The sequence below is a fragment of the Canis aureus genome, chromosome 15 (genome assembly GCF_053574225.1).
Source record: "Canis aureus isolate CA01 chromosome 15, VMU_Caureus_v.1.0, whole genome shotgun sequence".
NCBI lineage: Eukaryota > Metazoa > Chordata > Mammalia > Carnivora > Canidae > Canis > Canis aureus.
Window position 1 is genome coordinate 37545670 of NC_135625.1, and position 22692 is coordinate 37568361.

At 40.0% G+C, this 22692-nt stretch overlaps 1 protein-coding gene and 1 long non-coding RNA gene across 10 annotated transcripts in view; one reads left to right on the forward strand and one right to left on the reverse strand.

Annotated features, from left to right (window-relative positions):
- Positions 1–22692, forward strand: part of UNC5D (unc-5 netrin receptor D) — a 537391-nt gene that overhangs the window by 507396 nt on the left and 7303 nt on the right. For all 9 annotated transcript variants that reach the window (XM_077849119.1, XM_077849121.1, XM_077849112.1 and 6 more), the window contains 2 exons: positions 3868–4032; positions 11114–11292. In XM_077849119.1, the coding sequence (XP_077705245.1) occupies positions 3868–4032; positions 11114–11292 (344 nt within the window). The remainder of the gene's footprint in view (positions 1–3867; positions 4033–11113; positions 11293–22692) is intronic.
- Positions 22143–22692, reverse strand: part of LOC144284526 (uncharacterized) — a 46623-nt gene continuing 46073 nt past the window's right edge. The window contains exon 2 of the long non-coding RNA XR_013352960.1: positions 22143–22505. This is a non-coding gene — a long non-coding RNA (uncharacterized LOC144284526). The remainder of the gene's footprint in view (positions 22506–22692) is intronic.

The following is a 22692-nucleotide window of genomic DNA, read 5'->3' on the forward strand; positions in this document are numbered from 1 at the left end:
TAGGATGTGATTTACATTCTCTCCATCTGCTAGGAACCTAATTATAATGGGAATCAAAATGAAAACATTTCCGGAATTCTTTAAACACCCATAACTTTGCTACACTTTGTCCTCCCATATTACTTGCCACATCATTCCTCTCGCTCAGTGAGCATCTTGATAGTTTGTTCTTTTTTTAATAAATGAAAGCAAAGATGGTTGCCCTGAAAACACACTAATCACAGCGCTTCTAATTCTATTACTTTTAAATGTTTTGTTGAGCACTTTTGGCAGCTGCTACTCAACCCAACAATAAAAAGGAATATTCTTTTGATACGATCTTAAAATCAGATTTTTAAAATGTTTTGATTGTGTGCAGTGAAATGTAAAAAGAAAAGAGAGGAGTGTGTGTGTGCTGATTCTCATATCTTTCTGCAAGGGAAGATTATCTCTGCAGTGAGCATGATTCTCTTACCTTTCTGCCAGCATTCTCTGGAGAAAATATAAGAAATGTAACAAAGTATACCAGAGAAGACACTTTTCAATAAATGGTCAGTACCATTGTTTTGTTTTTTAGGAAAGGAAGAATTAGCAAGGATTCAGATCCACTGCACAACGTGGAGGTCAGTTTAAGAGCGGCACCTTGAATTCAGCTCTGTCTGGCCCTGATCCTCAAGAACTTATACTGTAATGACTCAAATTTCTATTTAAAAACACAAAAACCTTAGCTTTTTGTGGTTGTTGGGTTTGTTGATTTGTTTTGTTTTGTTTTGTTTTTTAGAGTTGGTGGGGGAGAGGGAGAGAGAATCTTAGGCAGGCTCTAGAGTTAAGGCTCCATCTCACAACCCTGAGATCATGACCTGAACTGAAATCAAGTCAGATACTTAACCAACTGAGCCACCCAGGTGTCCCTTTAGTTTTCTTAATTAGGCAAAAGTACCTGTTAACCATGGAGCCCTATCTTAGAGTTTCTTTCATGAAAGGAGGTTGTTGCAAAATAACTCTATAAACAACAACAACAACAACATACTTGCTTAAAGGAGAGTTTATTTGAGGGCTATTAAAATGAAGATAGGACAACAGATGATGGAAGCCCCGGAGCGCCAGGCAGGAGACTCTGTTAAATGTGGCAGGTATCAGGGGGCCATACTGGGCCCCAATGCAAAGGATTCTTGTAATGAAAACAGAGTTCCCAGGAGATCTGGTCACATCTGTGTCCCCTACTCATGATTAGAGGTAGAAGAGACACTGCAGTGTTATTTCCTAAAGAACACCAATAAGCTGCTTCCTGTTTCCCTCTCTGGCCAAGCCCTAACCCCCTCATTAGCTCCGTATCACAGAGACTGAAGGCAGGAGATTGGGGAGCAGGTCACCACAGTTAGCTCTAATGAGGAGAGAAGAGGATCATTAATGGAGAGAAGAAAATTGGAGGACAGACAGTGAATGGTGATAATCTGTTTTGAAAAGGTAGAGTTGTTGGAGAAAGTAAAGGCCAAATAAAATGATTAGAAGTATAATGTCAGTGATTGATAATGAGATAACTTCCAAAGATACAGCTATTGAGAGTTCTCCACAGAGAGGTGGCAAGGAGTCTGTGAACAGATAGGATCTTGAAGAGTCAGCAAGCAGACAGAAGTGTTGAAGTAAGGGTTACCCATGGCCTCCAACATGGGAGAAGCCTTAGGGGGAGAAGCACAGAAAGATTTGGGTTGGACAACAAGAAGAAATGACAGAACTTGTAAATGCATGTCATTATTTCTTTTATCCGGTGTAGAATTTGGTGCATGTGAAAAGTCATTTTTGAGTGTTGTCAGGAAAATGACTTCCTCCAAAGATGGCTGGGCTACCTCACCAACCAGACCTTCTCTCAGTCCCTGACTGCATCTTGAGATGAAAATTCCACTGCCTCTCCCTTGATTCAGGATTAAGAACAAATGAAACAAGACCACAAAGCCTTATACTCCTTGCTGGGATGTGTGGTAGTGGTTAGGGCATGAGTTTCTTCTCTCAGACTCCCTACAGCTAGTGTTCCTCTCTTCAAGTGGGCAACAATCAAAGGCTGTCCTTCCTTGCTGGTCCTCCTGTGAATCATCCAAAATCCGGATCTGTGAGACTTCCAGTAGAGAAAACTAAGAAACAAGCAATGTGCCCATTAGAATTCTGGAAGAAGGGCAGCCCTGGTGGTGCAGCGGTTTAGCGCCCCCTGCAGCCTGGGACCTGATCCTGGAGACACGGGATCGAGTCCCACGTCTGGCTCCTTGTGTGGAGCCTGCTTCTCTCTCTGCCTCTGTCTCTGCCTCCCTCTCTCTCGGTCTCTGTCTCTATGAATGAATAAATAAAATCTTAAAAAGAAAAAAAAAGAATTCTGGTAACTCCTAGTTCCTCAAAGTGAGTTGACTGAATTTTAATCATGGCCCCCGATCTTATAACACATGATGGCTTCATCGCCAGTCACACTTCAGAATATCAAACCTCCAAACCCGATGTATCTTCTGCCACCTGCCAGTGTTAATATTGGAGAAAATTATATTTATAGTGAAAGGTAAAAAAGAACACATTAATGAAATGAAAAAAAGAGAAAAAAGTGAAGATGAACGTTACTAGAGGCTGGTCATACATGGTCATTGCCAAGAATTTCAGCTTGATTAAAGTAGGAAGGAGAGACTTTTTTAGTAGATGAAAGAATATCAATGAGTGACCTCTAGTTCACATTGTTGTAAAGCCACATGCCTGAGCACAGCCTAATCGGGCATACAATGACTAGTAATAGGAAAAAAGGCTGGTATATATAGATTTTATTATTTCCCCCCTCATATAGTAAAAACCCCTTTTGCCACTCAATTGTCTAATTGTCTGTGAGTCCCATGATGGTACAGACTGAACCTAGTTTCTTATTGTTTATCTTGTATAGCGTATGGTCATGAGCAAGCACCATGCACATAATTGTGGAACAGATGAATTACATGTTCTACAAACAATGAAATTCAATGTAGTTCATGTTCTACATGAACTACAAACAATCTAATCGTCCTTTGTGGGTTTGGAATATCACTTGTGGTTCATTTGTAGACTGATGGTACATTTGAGACACAGACCTGGAAGAGGAGTTGACAAACAAGACTATTCTGGGCAGCCTAGTGTTTGTGTCTCTCTCTAGTGTGCGTATATGTGTGTGTATGTGCTCATGTGATTGGCAGGATGTATAACGTTTTATGGTGGATACACTAGCAATAGTGTGTTCTTTTACACAATTCTATATAAGTTTGTGGTGTTGGGATAAGTGCTGGTCAGGTGTTTGGGTTTTTTTTAAGATTTTACTTATTTTAGAGAACATAAGTGGGGGGAGGGACAGAGGGATAGGGAGACACAGACTCACCACTGAGCAGGGATCCTGATGTGGGGCTTTTGAACTCAGGACCCCAAGATCATGACTTGAGCCAAAGGCAGACGTTAACAGACTGACCCACCCAGGTGCCCCTTGGTCAGTGAGTTCTTTCGCAAAATTTTCATTTAAATGAAAAGATATCATCCTACCCCAGGCTTAGGGAGAAGGATGGACCAGAGGAGTCTTCTAAAGAATATTTTTTTAGGGGAAAAGCATGAGGATTAATTTTTGATGGTATCCTAACTATGTCACCAAGTGAAATCTGAGTTCTTGCGCTGTGGTTTTGGAATTCAAATGTTATCCATTGGAATTGACATTAATTACTTTTTGTGCTGCTTGGCATATGCTGGAACATTATTTCTACAACAGTTTCACCAAAGTTGCTCAGGCAATTATCTCTGCTGCAATCATTGTCATCATCATCATAATTATTGCTATTAAGCCTCTCCTCTCAGCCAGGCTCTGCACACCAGACCCCTCTTCTCTCCCCTGTTTTCCTGCAGGAAGTCCCATTCTCCCGCGTGTGGTGCAGTAACTGGCAACCCTTGCACTGTGCCTTCTCCCTGGAGCGCTACACGCCCACCACCACCCAGCTGTCCTGCAAAATCTGCATCCGGCAGCTCAAAGGCCATGAACAGATCCTCCAAGTGCAGACATCCATCCTAGAGGTGAGTCCTTAGTCCGCAGGACCACTTGACCCCATTTCTACAGGACAGGAAGATAAATGTACCTATTTCAGTCGTGTTACACAGGTTCTAAAAGAGCTTCAGAATGTACTCACTCTTAAGCATCATTACCGATAAGGGCAAATCAACTTCTTCCTCAAGCTGAGGGTTGAACTGAGCTTCCTATTAGGCTGAGAAACTCAACCCATCAGAGATGAGGCTCGGTGGAGAGCTAAATTTTAGGGGAAAGCACTGGTTTTATGCACAGAACTACAAACAATCTAATCGTCCTTTGTGGGTTTGGAATATCACTTGTGGTTCATTTGTAGACTGATGGTACATTTGAGACACAGACCTGGAAGAGGCACGAGGTCACCATTGGGCTGCTTTTCTACTGGTTCTGACCATTTTTCCATAAGTTATCTTCAGGACCTTGGTTCCCTGCTGTCATGTCAATGTCTCATATCCCCCATAGCCCAGTTTCCATTAAATCTAGATTCATCGATGCAATAATGTACAACAAAGTAGACAGAAGTCTCATTCTACAAAGTAAGGAAATGCAAGTGCAGAGAGGGAGAGGATACTGTCCAAGGTCATATCATTATTAAAGGGCAAAGTTAGAATGGGAGTCAGAGGAGAATTCACTTTTGCAAAAAAGACACCTAATTTCTGCCATGGCTCTGATTTGCCCTAAACCACCGAATGGCTTCATCATGGCTATGTATTTGGCTTAGAAAGGAGAAAATGGCATTCCCACCTGCCTGGTTATTTAAAGGGAGAGAGAGAGAGAGCAGCTGAGGGGTAGAATCAGGGGAGACATGAGATGCTTTTGTTGAGCAATGACAAGGTAATCCCTGGCTAGGGTAGAAAAACACATTTTATTGCTCATCAGTAGCATATGTACATATGCGTGCATGTATACAGACATACACACATACATATTTATGTATAAATATATAAATAATGTATATTTATTCATTCAGGCTTGGCAGAAGGCCTAACAAATGTTCTATACATACCACTCAATTTGGTTTTTTTTCTTTGAAAACTTGTAGTCTTATAACATTATCACTTCACTCCATTCTCATTTCAATTCATTGTTTATGCAAAATGAGCATTGCTAATTCCCCAAATAGTTTTTCTGAAGAGTGGATGGCTTTCTAAAGGATTGTGCCTCCAAATTGATAGCTGTCTTAACTGACATGTTTGTACAGTATTTGCATTCATTATTGCCAATTAACATTGTATGCTAAACTAGTTTTGATGGGCAAGGTAGATCCAGAAACATAGGGTAGGATATTTTGAGCATCTCTTTCTTGAACAGTCGTGGCATATTTAACACAATACATCTCAAAGTAAAATAAAAAATTGCAGGAAAGTTTTAAAATAAATACAAAAGGAAAATCCAAGCAGATTTTCCTTCTGGCATTCAGAAGCAAGCATGAAGAGGTGGGACGGAAAGAAAACCTCTGATGCAAACTCCCTAAATGTCTGATCACAGATCAATACAACAATTCCAGGTTTAAAAGGTTTTTATTTTCTAAGGCACTTAGATGGTGAGGACCAACTCCTACTATTACAGGAAATCCATGTAAAAGGACTGTGATGGAGTTGAGATAGGCTGGTACCTATCCTCCCCACTTAAGCAAATTTTTGAAGTGAACAGGAGGAAAATGAGCTAATAAACACAGTCTTACCCTTTACTCTCCATTTCCTGGTCTAATGCTTAGCAAGCTTACACTTTGAAATGCTTTGAAAATGAGGACACCACCATATGTCTTGATAATAAAAGGCAAGCATCTGAATAATCTTTATTCACTGTTGGGCTACCACTATCCAGTTGGTAGGCTACTACATTTTTGGAGATTTATTAACCCCTTTTGACCCCAGAAGGATCATTTTATTAATTTCTTCAAGTGTTACTGCTGGCATTTGGCCCAGTGCTTCTCCATCTCTTGATAATAAGCCATATTTCTAGGCAAATCTGTTATTTTATATGTCAGCAGAAAACTAAGAACTTTTGAAACCCACTCTATTTCAGTACCATTTCATGGGTTTTCACATATAACTACCCAACTCTGGGGATTCAATACTATACTGTCACAACTTGGCATGATGTAACATTCTCAAAGAGGTCAACTTTCCTATCCCAGATGATAAAGCCAATAATGGGGAGAAGAGTTCCCAACCCAGTTATAGGATGTCCAGGTCAAAGTCTGGATTTCCATACTAGACTGCTTCCAGATCCCAATCAGGGAAGTCTAATTTAATAATACTGACTATGGGCTTTGTGTGTAATGTAAGTCTTCCTTTGGGAGGGTGGGAGGATGCTTAGGCACTAGTGATAAACATCGTAGCACCATAAATTTTGTCTTTGAGTATGAAATTAGATGAGAATTGGGAAGTTCTTTCCTCAAGACTGCAGAAAGTTGGACTGGGCTGGGCTGGAATAAGGGTTCATTCTATAGGTCTTCGAGAATAGAATAGATTTCCCACATGTCAGTCCACCTGCAATGGAAGATCTTGAGTGTATGATCGATCACTCATTTTCCTTCCAACTCCAGGACTGTCTCATTCTTGGCAGAAGCATAGAACTGAGGATAGATAGTGAATACAGAGCATTCTCTTCTTCCTAAAAATGACTTGGATTCTAGTTGTAGATGGTTCCAGAAAAAGTGAAGATACATAAAGTGCTGAGAAGCTAGGATTACCTGGAAGAGTCAAGATGCATTCTAGATATGAATTGTATTAGTTAGTAAGTGCATCATACTTTATGGCCTTTAGGTTGAAAGACCCTGCATTAGGTGGTTTTAATAAGTTAGTAATAGGGTTTCATTGATTAAAGATAATAATAATAATAATAATAATAATGAAATAAATCTTCTCAAGCTTTCAATAGATGTCTGAATTTTTTTTAAGTATCTGCCCCTTTCCCCACTCCAAAAAACAAACAAAAATCCCTCTCTAGTTAAGCTCAGAGCTCCAACTTCTAACTTATTTTAATGGATGATCTTAGGGTCTGTTTCACAAATTTAACAATGGTACCGTGAGAGGTAAATGAGATACATATAGATGTATGTCATTGTATATATAAGATAACATTTGTTTTAAATATCTGAATCAATGCCGTGATTATCCTCACTGAAGGCCCTTGGTTCCTTACATTAAGCCTCACATCATCATATACCTTCATGCCTTCTCATCTAAATGGCTTTCCAAATAAATACAGTCATTCACGTCATTCTCGCACTTAAAAATTATTTCAATGATCAAGACAGTATATTTTTTCTGTTCCTTAGAGTGGCCATTATTGTGCCAACCTGTAGAAGCAGGAGGGTTCTATTTAAATGTAACCTCATTGGATTACCTAATGATTATTGCCAATTGATAGTCTATAAAAGCAACGGTATCCCTGATCTAAAAATTGTAGTCCAAAGCGAAATCATTTTACTAATATTGAAGAGAACGGAAGAATCCCTAAGTCATTTATTGCATCATCCCTTGTTAATGTAATATTATTGAAGAATCCCTTTTTTTTTTTTTTTTTTTTGAAGAAAGAACTTAAATGAGAAACTTGCATGTTACAATTTTCCCTTCAAGCAGTTCCCTTATCTTTCTTCCAAAAGTGGTGGAGGGTTGGGGGATGATTTGTCTGTTGCAAAATAGACAGAATACTTGGAATTTCTCATTGATTTACAACTCCCCAGCTAGCCAAGTAGCAGCCGCTTATCTCAGATGTGCAGAGCATGAAAATCTGCTGTTCCTCTGCATATTTAATTTAAACAATCAGAAAATGTGATGTATCTACAGGATTCTTATTACTTGGCCCAGCTGTCTTTTAGAATGCACCATAAATGTTACATAAAGTGTCATCCTTATGCATGGCAAATATTTAAATTGAGAAACTTTAGAAGGAAACCAGGGGCCCACTTATTAAAGTGTCCAAAATAGAAAAAATACTTAAGAGTCATTCTCATATAATATTTTATTCATTCTGAAATCCTACCACTACTGTCCTGAAGACTGTGGATCAGCGTGGTCTCCCTTCTGCCAACAGTAAAGAGAGCCTGGTCAGCTTGCTCCACTCAAAGCCAGTTCAGTCTCTTGGAATCTTTTATCATGGATGCTTCCAATGCTTTCAATTTTGCTGGCAGGCCACCTTTTGACATGTTAACACCCTTTCATGCCAGTTTACAATGACAAGCTCTCATGTTATCTTGCATAGAATTCTTTTTTTCTCTCTATAGTTTCCACCATCTTTTTAAAGGACCTCATTCTCCCTTAAGTCAGGAAATTGAAGGAGACTGATTTTGCTTTACATTTTTAAAGCCCAGAAGAAATTTTACAAACCACGATTAAAATGTTGTTTCTCGTAACCTATTTCATGCACTAAGAAGCCTGAGTTGGTTCATTGTATAACAATCCAACATATCAGAATAAGAGTTGTATGTTTCACCAAAAATAACTAGTTACCCATTCAGTTTCTACTGAGTCAATACCTACTCATCCTCCAAAGCCAACCCATATGCCTCCCAACAGGAAGCCCTTCCTGCTCTTAATTCCTGAAGCATAAATCTAATAATGCTCAGCATTTTTCTTAACCACCTGCTTGTCTTCAAGTAGGATGGCATAGTGAAATGAATCCTGGTATAGGTATTAGGAAATCAGACTGCTAGTGTCAGCCATGTACAAACTGACCTGGGTAACTTTCGCTACATTTCATAACTTTTGTGGGGTCTATAAAAAAGGCCAAAGACTGATTAGGAAATTGAGACAGAAGCATCATGAAGCATCCAAGGTCACTGATCTAGGAAGTATAAAAGCATCTTCCAAAGCAAGGTCTCTCTACCTCTAAAACTATGCTTTTCTATTATCCCATGCTATCATGAAATACTGGAAGAATTTTGATGAGTGTTGTTCTATAATATTCTGAAGGAATAGAACTAAAATCAGTAAGTAGAATCTATTTAATATGATAATATGTACTTTGAATTTCCAAGCAGAAGATATAATATGCAGCATTTCCCAAATGTATTTGACCATAGATCTGCTCTTTCTGGGAACATCTTCTGAAATACCCTTTTGGAAATACTGCATAAAGGCACTGTGTTTCCAAGATAGAGCCCTCAAAATGTAACTTTGTCAAATGGTTATGAAATATCAAAACATATTATCAATCATTAATAAGATCTCTGTGTGAACCAGCTTCCTCAATTAACAGATTCTTAAAGACATAAGACTTACTGAGTCTAAAGGTTTATAGCCATGTGAGCCTGGGCACTTGCCAGGAAGGGCTCTCCTGGCTCTGGTGCCGAAGTAGGAAGAGGTGTTAAGGTTCAAAAAAACTTGAAGGCAGGATCACAGAACAGCTCAGAAATGGCACGTGTTACCTTGAAGGAAAACACGAGATGACAAAGTCCTACCATGAAGGACAGTTTCTTGTGGTTTAAACAGTCCTAACCAAGTCCCTTAACCCCATCTCAGACATGATGCTTTAAGTTCTCTTTATATTATTATTATATTTTCTTTTTTGCTATATGACAAATTACCATAAACTTAACAGAATAAAACAATGCCTATTTACTGTCTCACATTTTTTGTAGGTTGAAAGTCTAGGCATGGCATAATTGTTTTGTTTTGGTTTTTTTTAAGATGTATTTATGACAGAGAGGGAGAGCATATGCTTGCACACACAAGCAGGGGGAGTGGCAGGCAGGGGAAAGGGAGAAGCAGGCTCAGGGAGCCTGATGTGGGGCTTAATCCCAGAGTCCTGGGATCATGACCTGAGCTGAAGGCAGATACTTCACCACTTAACCACCATCCAGGTGCCCGTAGGTTTTCTGATTAGGATCTCACAAGGCTGAGATCAAGGTAGTGGCTGGGGATATGTTCTAGGCTAGAGTTCAGAGTCCTTTTCCAAGCTTACTTGGATTATTGGCCAATAATAGTAGCTAGAGGACTGAGGTCCTTATTTTCTTGCTGTCTCTTAGACTGGAGTCACTCTCAGCTCCTAGGGGATGCCCTTGGACCCTAGCCCCCTATCCTGCTCTATGGACAGTTCACAGCCTTGCTGTTTGTTTTCTACCAGGCCAGCAGGAGAGTTGCCTCCAGATAAGAGCTGCCTCTTCTCTCTTCTAAGGCCTGATTAGGTCAGGCCCACCCAGGAAAATCTCTCTTGGTCAACTCATAGTCAACTGATTATAGAGGCCTTAGTGACATTTACAGAAACCCTTGTGACTTGTAGCATATCATAGTTGCAGGAAGGATTCAGTCAGATACTTTTCAGGCTTTAAAATTCTGTTGGTTCACATAAACTTATCAGCAGCCACTTTAATTTGACCAATGTCTATATGGTTTTATGTTGGAGATGATGATCTGATTTCTGGCATGCACTGAAATAACCAGTCCTCCCTGGATAGCTCTAAATCAGAAGGCAGGGGTGGTAAGACAGCAAGCAGAAGCTGGCCAGCCTGTGCCACTCCACAGGCTCTAGACCTCCTCACTGACTCCTCGCTGGCTTGTATACGACCAAAGCAATGTAATTCTGAAACAAGACCAGAATATTTACTATGGAATCACACATTTCACATCCCAGAACAGGGCAACACAAACTTAAAGTTGATCAGTAAACAATCGTTTGCTCTTTGTAGCTTTCCTGTTGGGTACCTGCCCAGCCAGCAGCTTTGATTAGCTTATTCATCTTTGGTCAGCTCTGACTATCACCAGGGTCATTCTTTTCATGGAACTGAAATCTGTCATTTGGGGACTTCTACTGATTCTAGATCCATCCCTGAGAGTAAAAAAAAAAATTGGTTTAATTCTGCTGTCACTTGACATCTCCTTGATGATTATGACTCCCTCGAGTGGAAGGCACTGTTGTAAATCTCCAGTTCATGATTCACTAGGCTATTAGAGAAGTTATTTACTATTTTAGAGGAAAGGGGAACATTTCAATGTATGTTACAGAGTCCATGACAGAAGCCAAGCATTTTGTGCATGTGTGTTAATAGATTTTCTTAAAAAAATAAAAGTGTTGACCAGTAACACTTCCATTTAGATCTGACCATGCTTTCTTTGTTTATAGAGTGAAAGAGAAACCATCACTTTCTTTGCACAAGAGGATAGCACTTTCCCTGCACAGACTGGTCCCAAAGCCTTCAAAATCCCCTACTCCATCAGACAGCGGATCTGTGCTACATTCGATACTCCCAATGCCAAAGGCAAGGACTGGCAGATGTTAGCACAGAAAAACAGCATCAACAGGTAATTGGGGGTAAACTTGAAAGAGGTTACTGACAGTTTTGAAAAACAAAGGGGGTTGGGTGCATCGACATGGTTTCCAGACCCTGATGCCTTTATAGATCCCTCTGGCTGTATTTCACGTGAGGCCTAGCTATGTAGCTAGGCAAAGAACAAGAACAGGACCCTGTGTGTGGCATTTCCTTCCACCCACTCTGTCTTTGGGAATGTCATAGAAAAGTCTTACTTTGGTCCTGGTCCATCATTAGATTGGCTAATTTGGGCCACCCAAATGGGGGTAGAGACTGGGTCATCTTGGTACTTGGAGATGCTAACATGGTCTTGAGCCAGTGATAATAGAAACAAACAAGTAAGCTGCATAAACCCTCTCCCTAGCATCAGACCACCTTATGTGTTATTTAACCTTTAATGGGGACTTGCTCAGCCTACAAAAGTGCAAGTGCATGCCTCTGTGTCAGACTCCCGTTACTATACTAACATTGTAGTTGAGAGTTGAATAGAGAGATTCATAATGGGCTGGATTACTTTCGATGAGAAGAAGCAAGAGTGATGGCATCCCGAGCCACACCAATGGGCAGGCAACTCCTGCTGGACTTGTAGGATAACTAGCAGGGAGAGGGCCCTGGTCCCCCACCCTGACCTCCCCTTATGCCCCAGAATGATTAGAAAAGAGAACAAGTTTTGCCAGAACCATTTCACATCCCTTCTTCTCTGTTACTCTTTTTTTTTTTTTTTTCCTTTTTGAAGCAAAGCCTTATTTCCTTACTGTTTGGCTTGCTCTATCATTTCCATTTTGTGTTCTTTATTTTCACAGACATCCTACCTGACTCTTTCTTCTCTGAAGGGGAGGTAGGTGTCTGCCAAGAAATGATAGAGTGCCGTTCCCTGTTTCAAAAGGGATCCAGAATCCAGGAACGAAGGACCCAACTAGAAAGCAGTCAGACTCAGAGAAGAAAATCAGGGAACGATGCATTGCTGTAAAAGAAAATGGAATTTGCAGAGACAGACAAGCCCAGAAAGAATAGATACATTCTTGAGAGTCATATATTGAAAATGAAAGAACACAAAAATGTTTGAGTGTACAGGAAAAAAAATTAGGTTGACTATTTCCCAGCAACTTTGACAAAGGAAGAAGATGTCTCATTTATAACCCATGAACACCATGACTATGTCAAGCTCACTTTCTGATCACCCCCAGGGACAAGAATGAAAAACCTGAGAATAAGAATTTGGTTTGCAAAGAAAAAAGGGTAGGCGGTGGATGGGACCCTGTAAGGCATCCTTGGTTCTACAACCCCATACCAATCTGCCTCAACACATCACTTACCAATCCTATTTCCTTCTCCACAAATGCAATTTGTAGAATTCGAACTACATCAACTCCTTAGTCCATTCTGGCCATGAGAGTTTATGATTTTTAATTCACCAATCACATGAAAATAATTGCCACAAAGGATCTGTGGATCCACAAAAGTTATGGTTCATTTGCTGAATGAGTCTACACTCATTCCTGCCTTTTTCCTTTCATTCTCTGCTTACAGTCTTCCTATGAGAACTACGAGTGCCCCAGAATCATCAGTTGTGGCCCTTGCACAGTAGGGAAAATGCATTTCAAACTGGGCGATGAAGGTCAACAGCCTTTCGTGTCTGGGTTCTCACAAGCAGGAAGTGGCTTCATGAGAACAGAATGCCCTTCCAGTGTCCAGGATCCTTATATGTGAATACTTGGTGTGCCTGTTTGCTTGCTCTGGGGTTTCCCTAAGAGCCCTTCTACAGGAAAGCCTACATTTCCTTGACATATGAAATACAAATGACCTACTTTATGCAGTTTCTAGCACAGTTCCCAAAAAATGTTGATTTTCAATCATTGTCACTCTTTGCAGTCTTCACTAATAGCAAATGGTGGAGATGGGGGGCATGAATACAAGTAACCTGCTATCTTTCAGTCTTCTTTGGTGGACGTATGCAACTTCAGTGAATGGCAGGTCCTTAACTCTCCCAAAGTAGTCTAACTATGGAATGAGAATGGTTTACATTGAGAATCAGCAAACTTCCTTCTGTTTAAGCAGATAGCAAATAGTTCAGGCCATATAGGATCTGTGATAATTACCATTCAGCCCTGCTTCTTCAGTGAGAATGAGCCAGAGATAATACATGAAACACAGCTATGCCTATTTGTCTAACAAACTTTCTTTATAAAAACAGGCAACAGCTTGCTTTTACCCTATAGAATGTAGTTACCTGACTCCTAATTTAAATAAATCCACCCTCATTTAGTAAAACTTCCATAGGATATTGTAATACCCAGAGATGAGGCTCCTGAGTCAGCTCAGCATCCAAGCTTGGGGGTGGCGGGGGGAGAGAGGAACATAGGATAGGACCTGCAGCCTGGTTAGTTCCAGCAGATGGGCCACCAGTGTATTCACAGAAGCAGAGTAGAGGAAAGACTACTGAAAACCACCTTGCACCATGTTAGCTCATTCTCATTTTGCAGAAATTGTCAAGTTCCTTTTAGGTTTTCATTACTGTACCAAAAATCCGTCCTCTCCTACATGGGAAAAAACCTTACGTAACAGAGAAGAATGGGATTTTCAGATGCAACTTGTCACAACTTCCTATCGTGTAACCCCAAATCACTGGCCAGGCTCTCTTATGGTTACAAATAATAGCATGGAACTGATCATTATTGTGTGTTAAAATACAAAAACCTGACATTGTCAGTATGCCAATATCATTGAGCAAGAGAGCTGTCCCATAACTTGAGATCCCATCAACTCTGGGATCATAAGAGAAAGATGATGACAAAGCACACAGGCTGTTATAGAATTCACCTTCCTTGATCTCATGACAGCACTTTTCACCTGACTCTCCTCACCTCCTTTCAATTTCCAAATCTCCAAAAGCTTGCAAAACCAAAGCCCTCAATCAGGAAGAAAGACTCTTCAAAGGGAATGGAAGGAAGTATTTGCTTTTATTTTATTGCCGTGAAAATGCTCTCATAGCCTCCTTTTGGTGAAATGCAAATGTCACTGATGATAATCTGCCTTTTTGCCAAACAAGTTTCTACTTAGATCTGAATAGGGGAAAAGACTTGGAATATCAAGTGAAAGGCTTAGCAATGGATGAGAATGTGAGAAATGTCAGTGGTGTGTGCGATGAGGCGGCAACACAGGTGGCCTTGCAACTTGCCTGGCATATGGATCCCGCCAAAGAAGCTCCACAGCCTAGCAAAGAATGTCATAGAGAACAGTTGCAATTATAGATTCTGTGAGCAAACTTTGACTATTACTCAGAGTCCATACTTGCTGCATTTCAAAGCTGAGATTACACATTTGTTCTCTAAATTCAGCTGCAACAACCCTCTACTTCAGTGCTCCTGGCCCCCATGTGATTGGTAGGTGGGTAGCACTGAGAAATAAAGAATTGATGGCATGGAAGTAGATGGTGGGGAGTATCGCTAAGGACCAAACAGATTAATGTTGGAAACTAACTGCTTCAGCCAAAAGATTTCTCCCATATCTAAACTTCCATAGCACTTTATATTGTGATGACCACACTCTGTATTCTCACTTGTGGCTAAACCCACCAAGATGGTATTCTCTACTTACAGGGAAAATTCAGTAATCTTTAAATGAATGACATGAACTCTTTTATTGGATACTAATGATGCTTGACCTCAGAAACTTCTTTCCTAATAAATAGAATTGATAGGAATAATCATCAAAGGATTTTGAAAATTGATCTCAAAGGAAAACAGTTCACAGGGCTAACATTAGAGAGGATTCCTGTCTTTGCTCTCAGCTCTTACACAGTCCCCGAAATTCTGCTGTTAGATCATGCTTCTTTAAGGCCTCATGATTTTCATATTCCAGAAACCCTTGTGAAAACACAGCCAGCTTGACCATGTTGCTATGGGAACAGCTGCTGGATAAAGAGCATGAGATATGGGAGTGTGAGCGGAGGGGAAGCAGCCGAGATGGAAGAGAGGGTGCCAAGGTGGAAAGAAGCACATAATTACATCTTATTAACGGTTTTTCATAATAGTACGCAGTTGAACCTTGAACAACACAGTTGAACCTTTGAACTGCACAGTTCACTTATATGTGGATTTCCCCCCTAAATGTGCTATAAATGTATTTTTTCTTCCTTATGATTTTCTTAATAACATTTTCTTTTCTGTAGCTTACTTCATAATAAGAATACAGTCTATAATACACATAACATACAAAATATGTGTAAGCTGCTTATGTCATCAGGAAGGCTTCTAGTCAACAATAGGCTAGTAATAGCTTAAGCTTTGGGAGAATCAAAAGTCATACTGAATTTTCGACTGTATGGTGGGGTGGGTGGGGAGCTAACTCCCCACATTGTTCAAGGGTTAACTGAAACATATTTCTCATTGGTCAGAGGTTAAAATAGTTCATTTTGGCCGTTAATGTTCATTGGTGATGGTGTAGCAATTGCGAGCAAATTTCTCAAACCTCATGGCTGATAAGCCTCGCTATATAACTAGTTTTTCCACCAGGCCCTCTAATGAGAAACAGAATCTTCTCCTATTGAGGTCATATCCTTTCATTCCCTCTGTCCACCTTCTTAATTGGATATACAGGAACAGTGAAATGGCCAGAGGACAGTGGAAGAGGACAGAGGAAGGTCACAAGGCAGCTTCCTCATCTGTCTTGGAATAACTGTTGAGAATTCACCAGAAGTAGAGCAGCCCCAGTACCAGCTGCCTTTTGAGGTGAGAGAGGAAGAGGAGAACAAAATCCATACAGGATGCCTGCTTCCCAGGCAGGTCACTGAGAGGGGGGTCATGCAGTGACCATGGAGACTAGCTGTTTTCATTCCCGTGGTTTGGGATTTACTGTGAGGACAACAAACTCCGCTTTGGTGTGCTGGCTAGAGGCTAGAAAACACATCCTTACCTTTAAGTAATAAAAATGGATGTGAGGCTGTCATTTCCCAAACAAAACCACCTTTATGACTCTTCCAAGGGAAGTTAATATACAGAGGGATAGCATTACACAAGTCCTTGGAAGCAAATAGAGTGACATCCAAATCAGATTTTCTGCTTGTAGCCCAGGAGGCTTATGGAGGCAGTGAAATGCGAAGAGTCTTTAGAGTGAGCCTTCACAACCCAACATGGCAAAGTGGTGGGTGTTTGCATTTCGTTCCACCGAGGTCAATGACTCCTGAAACTGCCCACTAATGTGAAGCTGAAACAGCCTTGGGACAAGTGTAGCCACGAACTAGCTATATACCATCCTAAAAGTGGCAGGTGTCCATCCTAAAGGCAATGTGGAAAAGAAACTTCTTAATGTTCCTCTGAGAGAATCAAAGCCATGCTCCCGCCAGCCCCAGGGGCCTGTAACAAGGGCAACTACATTCCTTCTAGGCAAGGGGCGAGTTTGTGCTGGTTTAGGAAGGAATAACAGGCTACTCGCCCCCCCCCCCCCCTTAGGCTAATAGAGTTTTCAGAGAAGACGGACATGCCAAGGCCCTTTTTTAATTGTCTAAATAATCTCCTTCAGAAGAGCAGTCTCCAACAGTTCTGAAAAATACTGGCAGCATCAGTATGCCTGAATGTGATGTTTGCATCATTTGAGAAAATTAAATTATAGGAAGGACTTTAACCTAATTCATTAGAGTATCCTTTAAGAGATTAACTGTTTCTTTTCAGTGATTTGCAAGGTTTTAGCGAAACACATACTGAGTATTTTGCAAAGGGAGAAGTCTAAATATTTCCTTTTTCCTTTTTTTTCTTAAATAATTGATTTATTTATTCATGAGAGATACAGAAAGAGGCAGAGACATAGGCAGAGGGAGAAGCAAGCTTCCTATGGGGAGCCCGATGTGAGACTCAATCCCAGGACCCAGGATCACAACTTGAGCCAAAGGCAGATGCTCAACCACTGAACCACCCAGACACCCCTGACGCTTCTTTTATTCAGCATTAACACAGTGGTCTTCTGCTGGGAACAAATGGGTGGTCAATGTCCTTCATCCTCACAATGCTGAAAATGTCTCAAGGTTATGAGGGGGAAAATTAGTTTCAATGATACCTCTTTTTCCTTGATCTTTCCCGATTCAAAGAAAACTAAAAATTCGACTTGGTAGTTTTCATTGTCCTTCACTTCCAAATATGACGAATTGTCATAGACAATGTCATCCTGTCAGGAATGAAATTGGAGAATTGAACACAGGGTCTACAGCCAGCCTTGTTCTCTGGCAACTCACGGGTGGCCCTGAAAGCTCCAGGTCTTTAAATGTTTGACGAAGAAGAAGAAGAAGAAAGGAGAAGGAGAAGGAGAAGAAAAAAAGAAGAAGAAGGAAGAAGAAGAAGAAAGAAAGAAAAAGAAGAAGAAAAAGAAAAAGAAAAAGAAAAAAACCTTGTTTTTCTCCTTCAAGAACCAGTTAATAGAATAGACAAAAAGAAATACTAAGGGGAATTTCATTGTCAAATTAATTGCCCTCAAAGGATTAATGCACCTGTTTTTAAGGCAAGACAGTGGAACTCCATGGTTTCCATTGCCTGGACCCTGTCCTTGTGGGTGCCAACTGCCTTTCTCTTGAAGGCAAGGGGACGCGAGGCAGAGATGGTATCATGGCCTGCATCTTTTAGCCTTTAGAAAATGAAACACCGACTTGACTCTCTCCCAAGGGTAGCTTTGCGGTTTGTTGAGTACCCAAGTGAGGTTGAAATTTGGGGATGGAAGCCTGATGGAAGGAACAAGCACTGGTGTTGTGTCCAATACTGCTGTTCAATATGAATGGCTTTTCTCCTCTCTTGGCCTCGAAAGAACCATACGGAAGGTTGGTTTGGGTCACAGAGGCTTTCCTTAAATGAGACAATTAGGATGATAGCCGGGACATTAATATTTTTGCATGAGGGCTATGTTTCACTTCCCAACTTGGCACTAATGACAGGATTAGGCACAGTTCCTATAAATGATGGCTCCCGCTTTGTTAGAGACAGCCAAACTTCGTTTTCACTTTCTATACGACAAGCCTACTTGAGAAGATATTTTTTAAATTGGCTTTTTAAAGGCTAACACAATTCAGGTAACTTAGATGTAAACAGAAAGTTTGTAAACTATAAACATGGTCGGTGCCTCTCATGTCACAGGTACAAATGCCCCTCCCCCTTCTACTTGAAGGCGTTGGGTGAAATCCTAAATTCTGCATGAATTTGCAGCATTCCCCTGCCATGAGGGTGTCTTCTGTGCTAACCACGACATTCAGCTGCAGTTCTAATGTGGTTCCCCAACTATATTTCGGTAGGAAATCCATTCTCCCAGTTAATGACAAAGAAGAGCTCACAGCTTGCGATCAGCCCCCATCATAGCAGGATTCAGAGTTTGTTATCTGGAATTCAGTATGAATTTAGCATGAAAGGGAGGCCCTTCCTTGTAGGCAACACACACAACCTGACAGAAGAACACGGAGCCAGGCCAACTCCAGTGTGAGCGCACTGTGCCCTTGGGATATTTTCCCTGGACCTCAGACCTGTGCCTCCTTGCCTCCCATCTCCTACTCTGCACCCCAGGACTCTTATCTCTGTGTTAACTGATTGAAGATTTGTAAATCCTGGAGATATTTACATTTGAATGCTGCTTTCTAGTACTTAAGAAAAGGCACTATCTCTGAATTTTCAGGAGAGGGACAACCAGCCACTTTTCCTTTTCAGAAAACTAGCCCTCCGTATGATGGGATATAAAGATATTGGATCATGATCCCTTCATTCTCCCCTCCTCCTCGCATGCAAAAAAAGGAAACAGAAGGCACAGTCATGATTTCCAGAAATACTCAAATTTTAACCTAATCTCCATGATTAGTTTAACATGGTTATTAACTTGAAGATGTATTTTGAAAACTGGGATTCTGCATAAAAATTTGGTTTTTGACCATATACACCATTATAGGTTGGCCTGTGTCTAGCTAGTGAAATTGCTAAGGTAAAGATTCATGCTCCCAGTTCTGTCCTGGCTTCCACCTAAAGCATGGGATTTTAATTGAGGATGAGGGATGGGGATAGGAAAGTCTCAGAGGAAAGTCATCATGTAATAAAACAACACCAATCCCCACACCCCCAGAACTCAGGTGAATAGAAGGCATGTAGGCTTAATGAAACAAAATTAAATTTCACAAGCCATTATTACTCAATAAACTTAAGACGGATAAATTTGTCCAACTGTCTTAGCATGTATTTTTTTTTTATATAGTTTACTATTTTAGTGGGAGTTCCAAATGAAAAGATAAAGCCATTCAATCTTCAAAGCTTAGGACAAATAAACCTGAAGACCTAGAAGGATTCTAAAGTAATTCCTAAAATTTAAGAGTAATCTTATCTGCATAATATACAGCATCTTTATGACACCACAAAAATAAAAATCCCATTTTTTAAAAAATAACTTCAGTCTATCAGAATTCAAAAAGGCTATGACAAAAGGTCACCCAGAGTTCAGAATGTAAAAAGATTAATAATTTGAAGCATCTAAGACCAGAATAAACATTCGGTTCTTTAAACATATTTCAAAGAGAAAGAAAAAAATAAGTTTTATTTTGAGGCATCCACTTAAATTTCAGGACTACTACTTTTGCTAAATGTTCTGGTTTCATTAAAAAAAATCAAAGACAATCAGAAAATTGCTTAATACCAACTATTGCTATGAATTCTATTCTCTAGTAGTAATAATATTCCCTGAATTGTGTGTGCTAGTGTCCAAATGCACCACCATTATGAAGAGAAATGGGTCACATAGGTTGGGATCAGAATAATTTCAAAAGGGCAGTATGGAAACAACCAAACAGATGCATGGTATACAAATTTTCAGAACAAAACAAAAATCAGTGCATTTGCACATATATAACCAGTTAAAATAATCCAACTATCTTGGAGGAGTAGCCTTTTGCATTAGGATTTTAGGATCTTGGGAGTCTGCTTCTCCCTCTGCCTATGTCTCTGCCTCTCTCTCTCTCTCTCTCTATCTCTGTGTGACTATCATAAATAAATTTAAAAAAAAGGGTTTTAGGATCTTTTATATACTAATTATTCTGGTGTAGACAAGTAAAGGTAATTTAATAGGAGGTCTGTTTATCACAAAGCTAATTGAATCATTTTTAATAAGACTGATTATGTTCCTGTATGTATCTACTAAAATTAAGTGGAATTTGAGATTTGTGTATGTTATGATGAATGTGCTTGTATAGAGTATAAATCTGAGCCATGCTTTGGGGAGCACATTTCACTTGTTACAATATGTTCAGAGACCTGTGCCAAGTGAGAATTATATTTCTGCCTCTCTTGATCACTTAGTTTGCTTTAGCCCTGGCTGCCTATTCACAAATCAGAACATTTGCGGGATTTTTGAGAACCTAATGGCTGACAGGAGCCATTCACCATCACTGCTCCTCTTCCTCTGGGCAGGTATACTTACTTAGAACACCTTCCCATGCCCACTCCCATACTCACCACAGATTCATGAACTTTTAATATCATGTTAGGACAAAGATTCATCCCGACCTCCGAAGCATATTCTGTACGCCTCTCCCAGAGTTTTATTATTGCATTTTCCTGCCCAGGTCTTCTTGTCATGTCTTGAAATGTCAAAGATCCCTGAACATTTACTGAGGATGAAGCTTTCAAAGTGCTTGAGGCAGGATGTGTAACTTGTGGATTCAACCACTTTAGCCCTCGGGGTACTCATTTTCAAATGCAGCACAAAATGAAAAGTTCAGTCTAATCTTCTCTCAAATCGTTACCACTTCTGGAAATCTAGCTTGGTTGTAAGACAACATAGGAGAGAGATCAGCCCTACAGCCTAAAAGCCAGATCTGGCCCACCACCTGCTTTCCTATAGGCCAGAAGCTAGAAAGGTTTTAGGATTTTTAAATGGTCAGGAAAAAAAAAAAAAAAAGAAGAATATTGTGTGACATGACAACTGTAAGACATTCCAATTTCAGTATCTGTCAATAAAGTTTAATTACAACGTGGTCATGCTCATTCACATGTATTGTCTATGGCTGCTTTCACACTACCATAACAAAGTTGGCCTCTAAAGTCCACATAAAGACCACATATGACCCCTAAAGTCAAAAATATTTATAATTTGGTCTTCATAGAAATATTTGTCGAGCCCTGGTATAGAAAAAAGCCTAATTTGGGGGTTGAAAAGATCACAAGGATTCTAGTTATTCTAATGGAACACTAGTCCATTGTTTTTCAAGGGCAAATACAAACTATAAACCTTCAATAGAATGATGAGAAATCTATGCTTCTCTTTTTTCTTGTTCTTCTTTTTGAAACAACAATGGAGAACAGAAATATTTATCCATTCCAGGAACAAACATGTGTTTATGGTCTTTATTCTCAAAAGAGAAATGAAGAGATTGTCACACAGCCTACCCAGAGTTAACCCACCCCTACTTTCTCAGTTTGCCTTTTTCTCAGCTATTCCCTCCGTTCTCATTCTGCCTGGATGTTGGGAGGGGTGGGTCAGTTGACTGAACAGACCTAGAGATATAGCAGATTGCTCTACAAACGTTGGCCCTGACCAGGAAGAAGTGACAATATTCAAAACAAAGTTCTTAAATAAAAGGAACCAGAATCCCTTCAATTGTCCAAGCCATTTGATTTGCCATTTCTATTAGTGTAGAAGTAACTATATTTGATTCCAAGTGAGTGGAAGGGGCAAGGGAAATAAGGAAAGAAGATAAAAGAAGCTAGAAAGAACATTTTTAAGCTGGCCTTCTCCCTCTCTCAATCAGATTCAGATGTAGCAGAAAGTATATATAGTACCCTGATATTCATGCTATTTGGCAACCAAACTGGCTTTAAGGAGTCCCTTGAGACCTTTAAATAAAACAGCACTTTATTCACTCAAAATTACTATATGTGTGTGTGGTGCTTGTAAATGGTAATGTGCCCTTAAAAGCGTGTCTTCTCTTCCAAGTGCTCGTTACATGAGTCTACTCTGTGACTGCCGAATGTGGTGAGGGAAAGTAGTGCCATCCTCAAAATACGCAATTCTTGGTTGACTCTCAAAGATCTTTTCAGCTTATCAAAATTTTACCAAAGGTGACATTTCTATCCCTGATGTAAAAGTGCCTATGAAAAATTGTGTGACCTTTAATCTTTTGTGTTGTCTTAATCTTCATCATAGCAGAGTCATTGTCCAAAAGGTTACCATTTGTTTTCACTGAAGATCCTGTATCACCTGAAAAAAAGCTCATAGCAATTAATTACTCAAGACAATGGATATTGAATAAACACCTCTCATAGTACTATGATAAGGACTATTGCAGAATCAGAAGATTATTAGCTATGATCCTTTCCCTTCAGATGTCTGTCATCATGCTGGGTGGGCAAAACTCACATGAAATATATAACCAACCTATTCATAT